The sequence below is a fragment of the Python bivittatus genome, unplaced genomic scaffold (assembly GCF_059951505.1).
Source record: "Python bivittatus isolate LINGU-HERP-01145 unplaced genomic scaffold, Pbiv_v1 ctg000480_np1212, whole genome shotgun sequence".
NCBI classification, from domain to species: domain Eukaryota; kingdom Metazoa; phylum Chordata; class Lepidosauria; order Squamata; family Pythonidae; genus Python; species Python bivittatus.
In genome coordinates, this window is record NW_028277075.1 from 69,487,452 (window position 1) to 69,504,560 (window position 17,109).

Consider the following 17,109-nt stretch of genomic DNA (forward strand, 5'->3'; position numbering starts at 1 on the left):
TTCTAGAAACTGTATTCAGTGATGATCATATTAAGTAGAAAGAACTTATGAGTGCATAGCATTTCTGGCTTTGAAGAGGATGAAAATCTTATCAATTACACTGCCTTATTATGGTGGTGGTAATGGTTGAGTTTTGTAAATATTGCCACCCAGTTAGAATGTGATCAGCTTGAATCAGTCCAGAGACATTGTAGAGCCTTTGCCTTCTGAACGGTGAGTTTTAACGAATAAAGCACATTAAAATAGTTTCTCTGGTCCTTTCTCTCTAGCTCCTCCCCCTTGGGTGATAATGACAAAAATGGTAAAATTGCAGTGAGCGTCCCATACAGCTGAAAGCAATGCCATACGAAGTTGGGTGAAGGACGGCAAAATTGGGTAGGAAGGACAGAAAGCAGACAAAGGAGATTAATTAGAAATAACCTGGATTGTTTGTTCACTTCCTGGTATCTTGCTTTATGTTCTCAGGTGTGCTTCCAAGCAGCAGCGAAATGCCTAAGGTTCCATTTCTACCATTTTCAATCTTTTTGGGAATACTGGGGATCTTGTGTTGGGGGCTTACAGTATATTGGAGTCAGCACTGGCTTGGTAGCTTTGCCTGGGATGGTTCTCCTAAGATGTTTAATTGGCACCCAGTTTTCATGGTGACAGGCATGCTGGTCTTGTATGGTACAGGTAAGTGAAAACAGAATCCAGTTTCTTTGTCCTTTTCCTCTCCATTTGGTGTGTAACTGGGGATGGTGCCAGAGTTGCCTCATCTGGCTCTGATGGTTCCCCCTTGTTTTCCCTGCAGCGGCTCTGGTGTACCGTTTGCCCTTCTCCCAAATGGGGTCCAAGCTCCCTTGGAAGGTGCTGCATGCAACACTGACCTTGGTAGCATTTGTCTTTGTTGTTCTGGGATTGGAGGCTGTCTTTGAGTTTCGCAATGTGAAGAAGACCCCCAATATGTACTCTCTACACAGTTGGCTTGGGCTCTCTGCTGTGCTACTTTTTTCATGCCAGGTAGGTAAGAGCGCATCAATCGATCGATTTATGTCAAAAGTGTATGTCCCACTAGTTTCCCAAAGAAGAGATGCAAGGCTGGAAACAAACAAGATCAGCAATATTTAGAATGACTTCTAACATTTTATTTTTACTATAACCTGCCTCCAGTAGTTGATCTTCAGAAAGTGTTAAGAAATCCTGCCTGAAACTCTGGAGAAGTATTGCTAGTCAATGTAGGTAGCAGCAGATGAGATAAATCAATGGTCTGATTTGGTACAAGACAGCTTCCAGGACTCTGAAGGATAGCCAGTTAGGCTGTGATCTGAATAACTTATCTTTCAATCTCGGGTAGTATGTAGTCAAATACTGCTAAACTTTTCCTGAAGACTGGATGGTGTTTTTCCATATCCTGTGTGTCCTCAGTTTCTGTTACCAGAAATTAATTCTGTAACAAGAAAGATTATTTTTCTGCTACTGGGCAAGTGGCCATCTCTTTTGAGATTAAACCAAAGAATTATGCATATCAATCATGCATTACCTAAAGAGACATGCAATGACATTTATTATATTCTGAGAAATGGAATCATATACAATAATATTTTCACAAATATTGTGCTCCTATGTGCTTGAAGATCTAAGTTTTTTTTTTTAAGAGATGGGGAAAAGTACTTTGGCTGGCTAATTATCACACTGGCATCGCTGATCATATGTGAATAATTTGTATAGCCTCAGATACAATTCAGATACCAATTCATGTCTCTCCCTTCCAGTGGCTAATGGGGTTTACTTCTTTTTTGTTGCCTTGGACCCCCATCTGGTTCCGAGCCCTCTACAAACCTATCCATGTTTTCTTTGGCTCTACTATCCTTGGTTTGGCTATTGCATCCTGCATCTCAGGCATTAATGAAAAGCTATTCTTCAGATCGTGAGTAATGGAATTTGGTGGTGGGTTGATCAGAAAGACATAGTGAAATGGGTGTTGGTATTTTGTCTCCTGGTTCTGAGGTAACAAACAATAGCTATAAAAAGTTATTTGGCTCATCAGTTTCAATCCAGAAGAAAGGAAGGAAAGGAAACTGCTTAGGTTGATTTGAACTGAGATCTGTTGTGACGGATTTTGACGGTAACAAAAATACTTTTAAGTACAGAAGGGAAGTGTTCCTAAAGATTATCAGGCACCTAGAATCTAGCTACAGGGATTCCCTTAGGAATGATTTCTCCATGGCAAGTGTTTCTCTTGGAGTGTCTACATCAGTTTCCTCCAATTTTGTGCCTTCCATGTTTAGAAGCTATGGAAAGGGAGGTTTAACATATCTGGGCGACTCAAGGTTCTAAAAGGTTGATGTAGAATTATTTCCAACCTTTGTAGTTTTTCCAACATTACTCATAGCAGGTAAAGATGTGGAACTGATGTGTGGAGATCCATTTTGGAAATGAATACCATAAGCATGCCTAGATCTTACTGTGTATTATGAAGTCAATACTAAATATTTTGGAATAGCAAAAAAAGCTGGTAGATAAAGCTGCATGTGATCAAAGGAGAGGAACAAGTGGCCTAAAAAGTTTATTAACGCATTCCAAGCATTCCCTTCTTGTTCAATTTTTGCAAAAATATGTGAGTTTTCATCATTTTGTTTGACTGTCCTCTTAGAAAAAATTCAACAACGCCGTGCCCCAAGCTTTCTGCAGAGGCTTGGTTTGCCAACATTCTGGGAATGCTGATTTTGGTGTTTGGAGTGTTAGTGTTGTTGGGTCTTGCCATATCAGGATGGAAACGTCCAGATGTGAATTCACAAGACATTCGAGAGGTGAGGAATTATGCTACGTTGAATGTATTGAAAATGAATATGGTGCTTTAATATGTGTTGAAAAGTATTTTTGAGCCACTACATACACAGAACGCACACACGCACCCACACACCAAAACTCAGATGGGAGTATATTTTAAAGAACTGGGACAGACACAGAGACTCCAGGTCACCCATGTGACAACAGTAGGCAAATCTTCTCAGACAATCTCAGTTGAACAGGGTGGTGGTGTTGGGACTCAAATAGAAAGAGTTGTTTTCTCAATCAGCTTAAACCTCTAAACCATATTGGTCTTTAAAGATAATAATCAGTACTTTGTATTTCACCCAGAAAGAAATACAGGACAGAAGGGGCGGGGGAGGAATTGAAAAATCTTCTGGAGGGAATTCCATGGGAATTCCAGAGAGGTGATATAAACTTGGTGAAGAAAGAATCAAATATTTTAATTGATCAATCCCTGTCCTATGGATCACCAATTTATAATCAAAAAGCTGCTCAGATAAAAATTAGCTCCTGCAACCTATATGATTCTAAAGACAAACTGCATAATTTTATTTTGCTTCTGCTAATACATAAACAAAATGCTAAAATTATATTGGCTAATCTCTTTTTCCTGCCATACACATTTAGCCACCATTCTGGCTTATTGGATGTTATTGGGCCTAATCCATTTAATTTTCAGACTTGGAATATTGAGCCACAAACCTGAATTTAAAATAGTCATGAAATTACTGAAAGAAAGTTTGTAATTTACATAGCCTTCAGTCAAAATTTCAACGTAAAATTTTGGAGTAGTCTAATTAAACAAATTGCCATCTTGAGAATCAAAAGGTGAAGTAAAATATAGCAAACAATATTGTACTTACCAAATTGAAATAAGGAATTTGTGACTCTGGATGGTAATTAAAGAACAATTCCTATCAGTATTTTCCACTGTACCTACTAGCTAGAGTTGTCAGTAATTGTAGTTCACTAGCAACTGGAGATTAATAAATTTCCCATACCTATGCTAAGAAAAATAGTTTCTAGGCATGGAACATGTATAACAGCTCTGAGATTTTGGCATTGGAGCTAATTTAGCAAGAAAAATGAGCTACATATTAAACAATGGAAGTGTTTCAAATCACCTGTATTTTAAAAAATTCTGCCATTTGTCATAAACCTGAACAAATGTAGAAGTCAGCAATTGGTGAATTCTTAAGATTTCTTAAAGCCTACATTGGCAAAATCTGCTGGGGTCTTGGTCTAGAAGCCACTCCCTTTTCAATATCTAGATGCATCTTTATTGGAGACCTAGGTCACAGGGAACCTAAGTCATACAGACTTGGTCTCTATTTTTCTGTAAAATGAGACAAATGACTTCTTAGATTTCATGGAATGTGCTCTCAGAATTTAACATGTGAATATTAATCTTAGGGCAACTTAAGCTACCATATCCTCTTCCACTATAGGAAGATCAAGTTTTATTGAACCTGACTTCTGGTCTGTTTCCTCTCCAGCCTCTGTTACAGGAAGCCAAATGAAGAGCTAGAAAGCAGCTGCATGGAACTACCAGTAAGGGGTCTGATGGCCCTTTCTTAAGTTTGCAGCCTTGCTTGCTGCTGCTGCTGCTCTCAGTACAAGAACTCACATCATGAATTGATGCAGTAAGAGAAGATTATTCTATTAACAGACATTCAAATTTGTTCCTTTGAGCCTATCTGATTTTTAAACTTGAAGTGTTTGTACTATCATGGGCTGCTGGACATTTAGACATATTTGAACAAACCTATTTGCTAAAGTGCCATAAAATTCTCAGATTTTGTGTTTTTCTACAGCTAACTAAAAACCTAATTCACCAACTAAAAGAAAAGCTGCCTTTTTCTGATTTTTGGGTGAAAGGATGTTCTACAATAGATATTTTGTGTGCAGTTTCAGTGTTGCATTGTTTTTTAATGGAATATGATCTGATTTTCTGTGTTTTTTTCATATTGAAAAAGGAAAACAATGTCCAGATTCCACATATCGTAGAACATAGTTTGTTAGCTTTTGGTTAACATGTTAGGTAAAGCCAGCCAATAGTTGCAAGTGTAGATGGTCTCAGCCTTCTTTTAATTGAAAGGGAAAGGTTTTCATCTTGTGCAGTAGATAGTCAAACCTTTTGCCATTTCACATACTGAGAGTGTGCTTATATAACGTATTAAGCCATGATTGAATGATTTACTAAATAAACAAGTGATGGGGTTCACAAAATGCCCTAAACTATAAACCCTAGTTTACAGAGCACATTGACTGGATTTGTACGATAGGGCATATAAGCAAATGAAGTGTGGTTCAGTGCAGTGGTTCTTAAACATTTTGGTCTTAGGACCCCTTTACTTTCTTAAAAATGATTGAGGACCCCAAACAGCTTTATGTGAGTTATATCTATCGATACTTACTGTATTAGAAATGTTAACTGAGAAACTTTAAAATATTTGACTTTGCAGACCCCCTGAATGGGGGGGGTCTCAGCCCACACTTTGAGAACCATTGGTTTAGTGTATTAAAGAAATGCAGCTACCCTGTTACCTTTTAATGGTTTCTATTTACTTTTAATGATCTTTCAATTAGCATATCAATGGACATATATTTTTTTCAAGCACTTTTTTCATTTGATTAAACACTTCTGATCTAGAGCAAACATTGTTTGAGATTTCATGGGCTGTAATTAGATACTCACACATGCTAATTAAATAAGATTTTTTAAGAAGTATATTTGGAATTTTTCCAAATGGTCACTAACTTGAACTAGATGTTTCCTACCCACAGAGTTCTGCTGTATCTATTTGTGTCAGTGGAACATAATCTTTTTTCTGTGTTAAAAGTAGTTTGGCAAACCTACTGAAATTCACATGCAGTTGATGACAAAGCATAATTATTAGTGTTAGCCTACTTTCAAATATATGCCTCCTGCGTTTGCAATAGATTTATTCTCTGAACAGTAGCTTTTGTGCTAGTGTGAGAGTGAACTCACACAGCAGGCCAGTGCATAAATATATTACAACAATGTCAGTCTGTCACATGTGTTACAATAATGTTACTCTATAACTAACTTTATTTTTTGCTTAGAGCTACAATCTAATCACCTTATTTTTAGCAATCTTTTATTAGAATTTAAATATGAGCCTTTACATGTCTGGTCTAACAGTATACATCACCTTATATTGCTAAGTCATGAGATTAGATCTTACAATTCAGATGAAAAATATTAATGGATCCTTGATACCTTTCTTATTTGTAATGTACCTGTCTTCTGTCCTGTTAATGTGGAAATTGAGTCCTTTTTTCTTATTTGTGCTGAATTGCTTTCTTGGTAATGCTAAGGAAAGATTATGCTGTTCTCCATAATTAACTACATAGAAATTCCTGTACTCAATCCAGCAGTGTGAGCTGAACTTAGCCAAGGACTGGCCCTTGATATATAATTAAAGTAATATTTCTGTTCAGCTATTTATAGCATATAACCCTACCCATTTGTTATTTGCAAGCTACATATATACAAAGAACCAAAAAAACAAACCACTATACAAGTAGTCCTTGTTTAGCAACCACAACTGGAACCGGCAACTTGGTCATTAAGCAAAGTGGGCACAAAGTGAAACCATGACTGTGCTTATGATCTAACCAGCTTTCCTTTGCTTTACAGACCTGCAAAGGTTGTAAATGTGAGGATTGGTCACAAAGTTACTTTTTCATCACAGTTGGAACTGCAAATGGTCACTAAACAAGGCAGTCGCTAAATGAGGACTACCTGTATCTAGTATGCGCTAACTAAATGGTATGCAAGATTAATTCCTTCTCAGTATCATTGTGTTAGCTTAACATTGGGAGAGATTTATTATTTACACTTAAACATTCTGGAATTTCCTTGTATGGCTGGCTGAATATGACCCTTAAAGTCAAACATCAAAAGCACATGCTTTCTTTGGGTAATATATGGGACATACATTGGCTTTTCTTCATTTCTTGATAGAACTGTCTTGTCTAAAATTGTCCTAATTACTTCAAAGAGGTAACTTTCCCAAGCTTAGTAATCCTGTTTTTAGAAGTTGGAGTTATGATGTGTATCAACTAAATTCCATGGGATCATTAACATTCTTGAGTTACTAAGAGTTTACTAATAATTCTTGGTTTACTAAGTACACCTTTCCCCTAAATCTCTCTCCCTTTTGCATTCTGAACTTAGTTCATTTAAACTGTAGCTCTGTTACGTCTGGAATGAGAAGTTGTAATTATCTACCTTGTCTAAATTCTCAACAGTATACTTTTCTTTTACATTTTAAGATGAGACACTTGACTCCAAAATGGCTGAAAAATGTCTTGAAACAAAATTAGTTTAAAGGCTTTATTTGGAAATAACCAGACAGTGAATAAAAACTTTATATATTTATATTTTCTACATTCCTTTTGAAAACATAACACCATTAATATTTTTTCCAATTTAAATAAATGTAATTTCACTTAATTATAACTGTGCACCTAGCTTTCCTACTTACCATTTGTGATATCCTGGTAATATTGCATGAGTTCTTGATCATATAATTACCAAAATACTTAAAAATGGGCCCTACAGTCACCTGGCTGAAATAACAGATTCAGAACTCTTTCACTAACTTTGGGGTTCTGTGGCAGAATCATATGACAGAAGTTACTTTTACATACACAGTTTCTTTGGCTGTCTGTGAAATATACCTGGTAACTTCTTTCAATCTAGACCATAATGCATCCTTGTATAGCTGCTCCTAAAAATACCACCCACCTACCCTCCACACAGAAGAGCTAATGTGTTAACCAGTGTATTACCTGAGTAACACTGTAGTCTATAATTTTGAAACTGTTTTTACCTATTTCCAAACCCAGCTCAAAGTGCTTGTCCCAGGCTTCTTAAGGATGCTAAATTCTACAAAGATGAATCTATACCATCACCTGAAGCAAGATAGATAGACAACTTTGGAAAACACATCTGTGAGTAATCCCATTTATGGAGCTCCCAAAAGGAAGTCTTGTTGCCAAACTTCCTTTACTCTTATTTAGATGCTAGCTAAATATTTCTAGCAGCGTACATTTTAACTGGCTGTATAACAGTTGAAGTATATTGCCCAGAGGTTAAGCAGTATAAATTAAGAGTCCTGACCTATCAGACGTTCAAAAATCCCATGCTAGATTCATGATCCTTACACCCAGAGGATTCCTGTAACTATGAGAGTGCTGAGTTACTGCCAAGGCTAAAAGGCAGATTATTTCAATTATGCATACATAGTAATTTCAGTGTCTAGATATGTACAAACTGAGTTAGAGTGATCTATTCCATGTTTATAAAAGCTATGTTGTATGCAAAGAAATATGCAGTAGTTTAACTAGTCAAGCATCTTGTTTCTCTCAGTGGCCAGTGAGATCTCTATGCAAAATCAACAAACAAGAAATAAAAACAGTATCCACTTCTGTCCACTGGTTTTTAGAGGTATACTGTGTCAGTGCATAAACTTCAGCAGCTCCAGTTCTTTGTTTTTAAAAAATATTCTAGACCACAGCCATGGTCTATGAAGTATTTTATAAATTTTCTGGTATCATCAAAATGTGGTGTTAGAAAATCTTTGCATACATTTTAATTAGCTATGCAAGCTAAGTTGTTACACTATTGTTTGAATATACCATTACATAGCTTCAGCAAAACTTAAAACACCTCTTGTATACAGTGAAGTAATGCAGTAGGGAAAAAAAAACCCTAAGCAACTTGAAAAGAGGACTCTGTAACAGCCAAAATCCAGAAAGCATGAAAAAATATATTGATCCCCCCAGCCAAACATATAAACACAACTCAGTTCTCAAACATGACGTTTCAAGAACAATACCAAATGCAAGGAAGCATTTGTAAGGAATGCAAGGAAGCTTTGTAAGTTAAAACAGGAAACATTGTCATGCCAAAAGTACCAGGATTTAGTAAGTCCTGCACAGCAGGGAAAGAATAGTGATGGGATATTTAGGCAAGTACTAAAGTATGATTAATATTAAGGAAGAATGTCATGAAGTTACTCTGGTTTAGCCTGTAACCCTTCCAGCACTGCACGGAGAATAGCTGCAGCTGCTACAGCACCAGGATCGGGCTGTTCTAGGCGGGCTGAGCTGATGTAACTGGCTCTGCCTGCAGCAGCTTCCATATTCTTTGTAGATTCAGCAGCAGCCTCTGCCTCCTTTAGAAAAAAGCAACATAAATGAATATACTACAAACTTGTTCTTTATACAGATGTAACAGTAGATATAATACACAAAAGTTTCACGTCTCAATCTGAAAGGCATTATCATTTTTGCTGCTACATTTTTCACTCTAATGCTGTTAATACTTATAATTTTTGATTATTGATTTAAGTGTTTGGCTTTTGGCTGATTATCAAAGTGCAACCTTGGAGGCAAGAGCAGTATTTTAAAACAGCTCCTTTCTAGAAGCTGGCACAAAACAATGCCAACTCCCTGAAACCATGCCTTGCCCAACCTGTACTTTTCTCCTTTCTGAAAGGCTCCAAAGACTTAGCTGAAATCTGTTCCCATGCCTTGAAGGAGCACTTCCCCAATGAAGAAACAGAAGGGTAAACTGGATGTTTCCCATCTTTGTCCTCACTATGCAAAAGTTACTAACTTTGGATTGCATGTATACTAATAAACTCACTTGTACAGCCTTGCCCAGAACCTGCATCAGATTAGCCTTAGGTTTCTTCAAAGCTTTGAGCTCTTTTGCAGCAGCACAGAGTGAATCCAGCTAGACAAGAGATGAGAATTATTAGACAAACAGTAATAACAGGGTGTACTGTTCTTTACTGGACAGGAACAGAACCTTTGAATACTTGGAAATCCCTCCGCATTTGCTATAATTTTTCATTACAAGAAAAATTCCAAACATTCTGAGGTGGAAGTGCTGGCTCTGACAGGGAAAATGCAAACTGGAAAGGAAGGGGGAGAAAGAAAAAAGCTGTACAGGTAGTCCTCAGGTTACGACAGCAATTGGGACCAGGGTTGCCATTGCTAACAATGCGGTCATAAAGTGCAACATCACATGACCGTATTGCTTAGCAATGGCAATCTTGGCAGTTATGGTTGCTGTCATAACCCCAGATCTGTGCGGGTCATTAAACAGGAAGAGGTGGGAGTCCCAGGCAAGGAGCGTGGAGGTGGGGGAGGCCTTGGGAGGGCTGGCGCAGGCTGCACACAAATCAGGAGTGCTGCAGGTGGGAGAAAATGCGGCAGGAATGCTGTACCAGAGTGACTTGTGATGTTCCCTGCTGGCTTCCCCATTGACTTTGTGGGAAGCCAGGAAGGAAGGTCACAATGGCCGGGCATGCCTTGTCAGCAGCAGGAGGAAGAAGATGGCAAAGGTCAGCTGGGGGCAGCAGAGGTAAGTGGCAGAGTGCAGGGAGGCCAAGAGGGCAGAGATGGGGGGGAGCTGAAGCGCACACTGCAGTCATAAATGCAGGCAGGCTGCCAAGTGCCCAAATTTTGATCATGACCGTGGGGGCACTGCAATGGCCAGAAGTTTGAGGACCGGTCTAAACTACACTGTCATAACTTTGAATGGTTGCTGAACGAATGGTCATAACCTGAAGACTATCTGTATGTATGTAAAATTACCTCATACAAGGATATGATTACAAAATTGCTATAGATGCTCCTAGAGATTTAATATTTAGTATACATTTACCACAAAGTAATAACAGTTTTGCCATGTAGAATCTCAGCACAAAAATATCACTGAAGAAACAGTACTGGGGAATCTCTGAAATATCCATTGCCAGCATAAATATTGTGGTCCATACAGTTCAAATATACACAGTTTGTGAAGTATAGTACCCAGAACTCACCCACTATTACTTTATATTGTGGTGCACACACTCCAATACACATCTAAACTGCATTCACTACCAAACCTATGAGATACCCTCCCATACATATGAATTGCTTAATGTAATTAATTGTAAGAAAACATTCACAGCAAGCTGAAATGATGCTGGGTGATGACAGAGAGAAGACTCAGTCAGGAACCTGTGGCCCAGTAAACCAAATTGTTTCTATTCACTGACTGTATCTCAAAGACAGTATGGCTAGCATGCTGACCTAGTATGAAGGGATAAATAATAATGTCACATGGGTGGGTTTATCTAAAATATTCCAGTGTCACACTGTAACTGCCACTGTGTCTCCCTTTGTCTTGCCTTTGCAATGTAGTTGGCCACAGGCATATAAGCTCTGGTTCTGCTTTTGCTCATGGCTGCTCAGCAAAGTATCAAAACTTTGCTGGGGGGTCCAGTATACATTGTATTATTGCTTGTATACATGGAAATAAAATTATATTGTATCTTCAAAGTGATTTGGTTGCTTTAGGTGAGCTAGGTTTTGGCCACAACAATATATATTAGGAATGTCCATAACTGCCCTTAAGAGCAGTAAGCACAGATTATGGCAACACTGACCCACGAATATAGGAGAATTCTGAATAATGTATATATAAAGCAAACAAACAAACATGTCTCTGCTCAGTACAAAACAGCCCTGCTTGAAATGTTCTGCATATTTTATATTCCAACAGAAAAAGAAAAACAACAAAAAAAGACTTCAAGTGTTCCATGGAAGGGTAAAACAAGTCCCCTACACCCTTGTTTTTTGTTTCAGGACCACAGAAGTAGGTGGGATACTAGTCCATTCTGAATGCCAATTACTGTTCAATGTATAAAAAAAATTGGCCAGTATTTTCCTTGGGCCAAACACACACACACACACACAGGATGTACCAAACGTCAGACTGTATAATTTATTATATAAATCACATTAAATATTCAAATTGGTTGCCATTTTCTTCTAGACACTTCCTAACTTGTTTGATGCATGACCTTTGAACTTTCATAAGTACAGAAACATTTTCTCTAAAGAAAAATATTAATAAAACATTCTAATTTGCCTGACTTTTGGTACAATCTGTATATAGTGCCATAGGAAACACTAGAAGCAAAAGTTAAGCATGTTTTTTTGCAGCTAGCACTTGCACAAATATTCAGCTAAAGAACTGGACACAACAAAGGAGCAACTGCAATGACTTCACTCACATCTATGAAAATACCAAAAATATTAGCTATTAGCTGAACAGATTTCCCTAATGGTCATACTTGCACACTTTTTCACATATTGCCTTTCCTGCAAAACTCAACAAAGGCACTTGGAAGCCTGAAAGTGTGACAATATAACAGCAAGCATGTGTACTGAAGAAGAGAGCACACCCACAGAATACACAGAGATAATGTATTATAAATCATGAATCTTAATTGTCTATAGGAAAGAGCTTAAAAGCAGTCCTAAACCTACTTATTAAGCAGGCAGAAATCCATTTCTTACATCCAAACTAGTTTTCAATCTGTTTAATTAAATATTTTTCACTCCCATGCCCCTCCTTTCCTCCAGTATCTCCAACAATGATAGCAGTTATGAAACTGATTACTTTTTTGAAAAGCTAAATGCAGCATGTTGGAACAATCAGGACAGGGAGGAATAAAATACCTCATTTTGTCCTGACCTCACAAATGTTAAATTGCAAGGTGATTTACTCTGAGCAAAAGACACCTGAAGGGGCTAGTTTCAGCTTGGAACGTTATGCATACTCCTAATCCTGCAGCACTGAACTCCATTCACCAATGTCAATAAAGCCCCCCATTAATGGAAAATGATCCATTAATTACCCTACTAGCATTAAGTCCCCTTCATGGATCACTGCCTTGTCGTGGCGAAGGGGCTTGCGTAACTCAGTGAAGCCATGAGCTATACCGTGCAGGGCCACCCAAGACGGACAGGTCATGACAGAGAGTTCTGACAAAATGTGGTCCACTGGAGAAGGAAATGGCAACCCACTCCAGTATCCTTGCCAAGAAAACCCCATGGACAATGTTAAAAGGCTAAAAGATATGACGCCGGAAGATGAGCCCCTCAGGTCGGAAGGTGTCCAATATGCTACTGGGGAAGAGCGGAGGGCAATTCCAAGTAGCTCCAGAAAGAGTGAAGCGGCTGGGCCAAAGCCGAAAGGACGTTCAGCTGTGGATGTATCTGGAAGCGAAAAGAAGGTCCGATGCTGCAAAGAACAATATTGTATAGGTACCTGGAATGTAAGATCTATGAACCAAGGCAAGCTGGATGTGGTCAAGCATGAGATGACAAGACTGAACATCGACATCTTGGGAATCAGCGAACTGAAATGGACGGGAATGGGTGAATTTAATTCGGGTGACCATTATATCTACTACTGTGGGCAAGAAACCCTTAGAAGAAATGGAGTTGCAATCATAGTCAATAAGAGAGTCGGAAAGGCAGTAATGGGGTACAACCTCAAAAACGACAGAATGATCTCAGTGCGTATCCAAGGCAAACCATTCAATATCACAGTCATCCAAGTCTATGCCCCAACCACTGATGCTGAAGAAGCTGAGGTTGACCGCTTCTATGAAGACCTACAACATCTTCTAGAACTAGCACCAAAAAAAGATGTCCTTTTCATCATAGGGGATTGGAATGCTAAAGTAGGAAGTCAAGGAGTAATCGGAATAACAGGCAAGTTTGGCCTTGGAGTACAAAATGAAGCAGGGCAAAGGCTAATAGAGTTCTGTCAAGAGAACAAGCTAGTCATAGCAAACACTCTTTTCCAACAACACAAGAGACGACTCTACACATGGACATCACCAGATGGTCAATACCGAAACCAGATTGATTACATACTTTGCAGCCAAAGATGGAGAAGCTCTATACAGACAGCAAAAACAAGACCAGGAGCTGACTGTGGCTCAGATCATGAGCTTCTTACTGCAAAATTTAGGCTTAAATTGAAGAATGTAGGGAAAACCACTAGACCACTCAGGTATGACTTAGATCATATTCCTTGTGAGTACACAGTGAAGGTGATGAATAGATTTAGAGGATTAGATTTGGTAGACAGAGTGCCTGAAGAACTATGGACGGAGGTCCGTAACATTGTACAGGAGGCAGCAACTAAAACCATCCCAAAGAAAAAGAAATGCAAGAAAGCAAAATGGCTGTCTGATGAGGCTTTACAAATAGCTGTGGAAAGAAGGAATGCGAAAAGCAAGGGTGAAAGGGAAAGATATAAGCAACTGAATGCAGATTTCCAGAGAATAGCAAGGAGAGATAAGAAAGCCTTCTTAAATGAACAATGCAAAGAAATTGAGGAAAACAATAGAATGGGGAAGACTAGAGATCTCTTCAAGAAAATTGGAGATATGAAAGGAACGTTTAGTGCAAAGATGGGCATGATAAAGGACAAAAAGGCAGGGACCTAACAGAAGCAGAAGAGATTAAGAAGAGGTGGCAAGAATACACAGAAGAACTATACAAGAAAGATCTTAATGTCCCTGATGTCCACGCTGGTGTGATCGCTGACCTTGAGCCAGACATCCTAGAGAGTGAAGTCAAGTGGGCCTTAGGAAGCATTGCTAACAACAAAGCTAGTGGAGATGACAGTATTCCAGCTGAGTTATTTAAAATACTAAAAGACGATGGTGTTAAAGTGCTGCACTCAATATGCCAGCAAGTTTGGAAAACGCAACAGTGGCCACGGGATTGGAAAAGGTCAGTTTATGTTCCAATTCCAAAGAAGGGCAATGCCAAAGAATGCTCAAACTATCGCACAATTGCACTCATTTCACATGCTAGCAAGGTTATGCTCAAAATCCTACAAGCTAGGCTTCAGCAATACATGAACCGAGAACTACCGGATGTACAAGCTGGGTTTCGAAGAGGCAGAGGAACTAGAGATCAAATCGCCAACATTCGCTGGATCATGGAGAAAGCACGAGAGTTCCAGAAAAATATCTACTTCTGCTTCATTGACTATGCAAAAGCCTTTGATTGTGTGGATCACAACAAACTGTGGCAAATTCTTAAAGAGATGGGAGTACCAGACCACCTTACCTGTCTCCTGAGAAATATGTATGCAGGCCAAGAAGCAACAGTTAGAACCAGTCACGGAACAACCAATTGGTTCAAAATAGGGAAAGGTGTACGACAAGGCTGTATACTGTCACCCTGCTTATTTAACCTATATGCAGAGTACATCATGAGAAATGCCAGGCTGGAAGAATCACAAGCCGGAATTAAGATTGCAGGGAGAATCATCAACAACCTCAGATATGCAGACGATACCACCCTAATGGCAGAAAGTGAAGAAGAACTAAAGAGCCTCTTGATGAGGGTGAAAGAGGAGAGTGCGAAAGCTGGTTTGAAACTCAACATTAAAAAAACTAAGATCATGGCATCTGGACCCATCAATTCCTGGCAAATAGAAGGGGTAGAAATGGAAGCAGTAACAGACTTCATTTATTTGGGCTCCAAGATCACCGCAGATGGAGACTGCAGCCATGAAATTAAAAGACGCTTGCTCCTTGGGAGGAAAGCTATGGCAAGCCTAGATAGCATATTAAAAAGCAGAGACGTCACCTTGCCGACAAAGATCCGCATAGTCAAAGCTATGGTTTTTCCAGTAGTAATGTATGGCTGTGAGAGCTGGACCATAAAGAAGGCGGAGCGCCGAAGAATTGATGCCTTTGAACTGTGGTGCTGGAGAAGACTCTTGAGAGTCCCCTGGACTGCTAGGAGGTCAAACCAGTCAATCTTAAAGGAAATCAACCCTGATTGCTCATTGGAAGGATCGATAATGAAGCTCAAGCTCAGATACTTTGGTCACCTAATGCGAAGAGAGGACTCTTTGGAAAAGACCCTGATGCTGGGAAAGATTGAAGGCAAAAGGAGAAGAGGACGGCAGAGGATGAGATGGTTAGATAGCATCACTGAAGCAATGAGCATGAAACTGAGCAAACTCAGGGAGGCAGTGAAGGACCGGAAGGCCTGGCGCAGTATGGTTCATGGGGTCACGGAGAGTCGGACACGACTTAACGACTAAACAACAACAACAAAACATTAAGTACTTCACATATACTATTATATGAAGTATCTGCAAGTAGTGATAGTGAATAAAGCAAGGAAAATGTGGCTATTACACTCTTACTTCAAACTGCCATCATGGCACTAAGGGAAGGAACTTAAAGACAAACTAGGATAAATTTCTTACCATAGTTCTGTCTCCAGGTGCAGCTCCTCCATACCTGTCAGAGGAAATATTTAATAGCATAGGCTCTACAATATATGTGGGAATACAATCTTGTACTTCCTAATATAGGGAGTTCAGGATAGTTCAAATAGCATATTTGTAAAACCTGGCCTTGTTCATGCAAGCACTTAAACAGGCAATAGAAAACCTAGTAGTTTGGGGGAGGAGCTGAGGGCCATAGTAACAAGATGACGAAACAAAGTGAATAGGGTCACATCATACACATTAATGAAAACAGAAGTTTCTGTTTCTTATGGAAGTGAGAATTAGGGGTTTTCTTGGTTGTAAAAATTGTTTTAAGATTGTTTCCTGTCTCAAATGGCAGGAAATCACTCAGTCATGCAGTGAAAAGAAGCTCCGAGGGCTATGAAAAGGGTACTGGGGCTACCTGTAGTCCTAGGAGTGCATGTTACTCACTCCTGTGGAAGCTCTGATTTCTGGTCAGCTAATGGGAGGAGACAAATGGAACTGAAGTAAATGATGTTTCCTTACAGTAATCCTGGCTTACTTTCTGTAAAAACGGTGCCACTCTTTCACATGACAATACATGAAATGTTATGAAAGAGCAAAGGAACATATATTGTTTATACTTCCTGAGCTATAATTAAGTCAGAGTTACACTCACTGCATCATAGCATTAATACCAGCATCCATAGCTAAGGACCAGGCTGCTAAGTCATCATCAGTCCGTAGAGGTTGAGCAGCTGCTGTCAGAAATAATCCATACAGCTGTAAATAAAATAAATAAACGTATTCCAACTATCTGCAGATCTGTACATTACACAGCTTAAATGGAAAATGTGAAAATTGCACATATAGGACTTGATGATTACAAAGCACAGTATCTTGTTCTATATATTCTTTCATCCACTGTAAGTTTCATATCTTCAGATCTAAGAAGTCCTCAGTTTTTCCAATTTGTAAAGTATATTGATTTTCAAAGGGTTTGACTCAGCTATAAATCCGAGTGTTTTCTTCTACCAGTTTTCCTAAAAGGAAACATTATTATAAATGCATACTTGCGTAAACTCATGTTTACACAACTATATTTCTTAATCCACAAATTAAACGTTAAATTCTCCTGTGAGTCAAGCTTGATTCCTAGTGATTTGGACAAATCTATGTGTGCTTCCTGGCAACAAAACAGAGTG

General features: G+C 38.9%; 2 protein-coding genes across 5 annotated transcripts in view; one reads left to right on the forward strand and one right to left on the reverse strand.

The window, feature by feature from the left end:
• Positions 1-465: 465 nt before the first annotated feature.
• CYB561A3 (cytochrome b561 family member A3) lies at positions 466-7,172 on the forward strand. Its single transcript, XM_025174502.2, has 5 exons — positions 466-672; positions 791-999; positions 1,752-1,906; positions 2,633-2,789; positions 4,290-7,172. The coding sequence occupies exons 1-5, from the start codon at positions 489-491 to the stop codon at positions 4,311-4,313; spliced, it is 729 nt and encodes a 242-aa protein (XP_025030270.1). The 5' UTR covers positions 466-488; the 3' UTR covers positions 4,314-7,172.
• The window catches only part of TKFC (triokinase and FMN cyclase), a 31,272-nt gene continuing 21,305 nt past the window's right edge, over positions 7,143-17,109 (reverse strand). For all 4 annotated transcript variants that reach the window (XM_088146200.1, XM_088146199.1, XM_088146198.1 and 1 more), the window contains 4 exons: positions 16,584-16,687; positions 15,920-15,953; positions 9,476-9,565; positions 7,143-9,002 (listed from right to left, as the gene is read on the reverse strand). In XM_088146200.1, the coding sequence (XP_088002326.1) occupies positions 8,841-9,002; positions 9,476-9,565; positions 15,920-15,953; positions 16,584-16,687 (390 nt within the window). In that variant the 3' untranslated portion in view covers positions 7,143-8,840. The remainder of the gene's footprint in view (positions 9,003-9,475; positions 9,566-15,919; positions 15,954-16,583; positions 16,688-17,109) is intronic.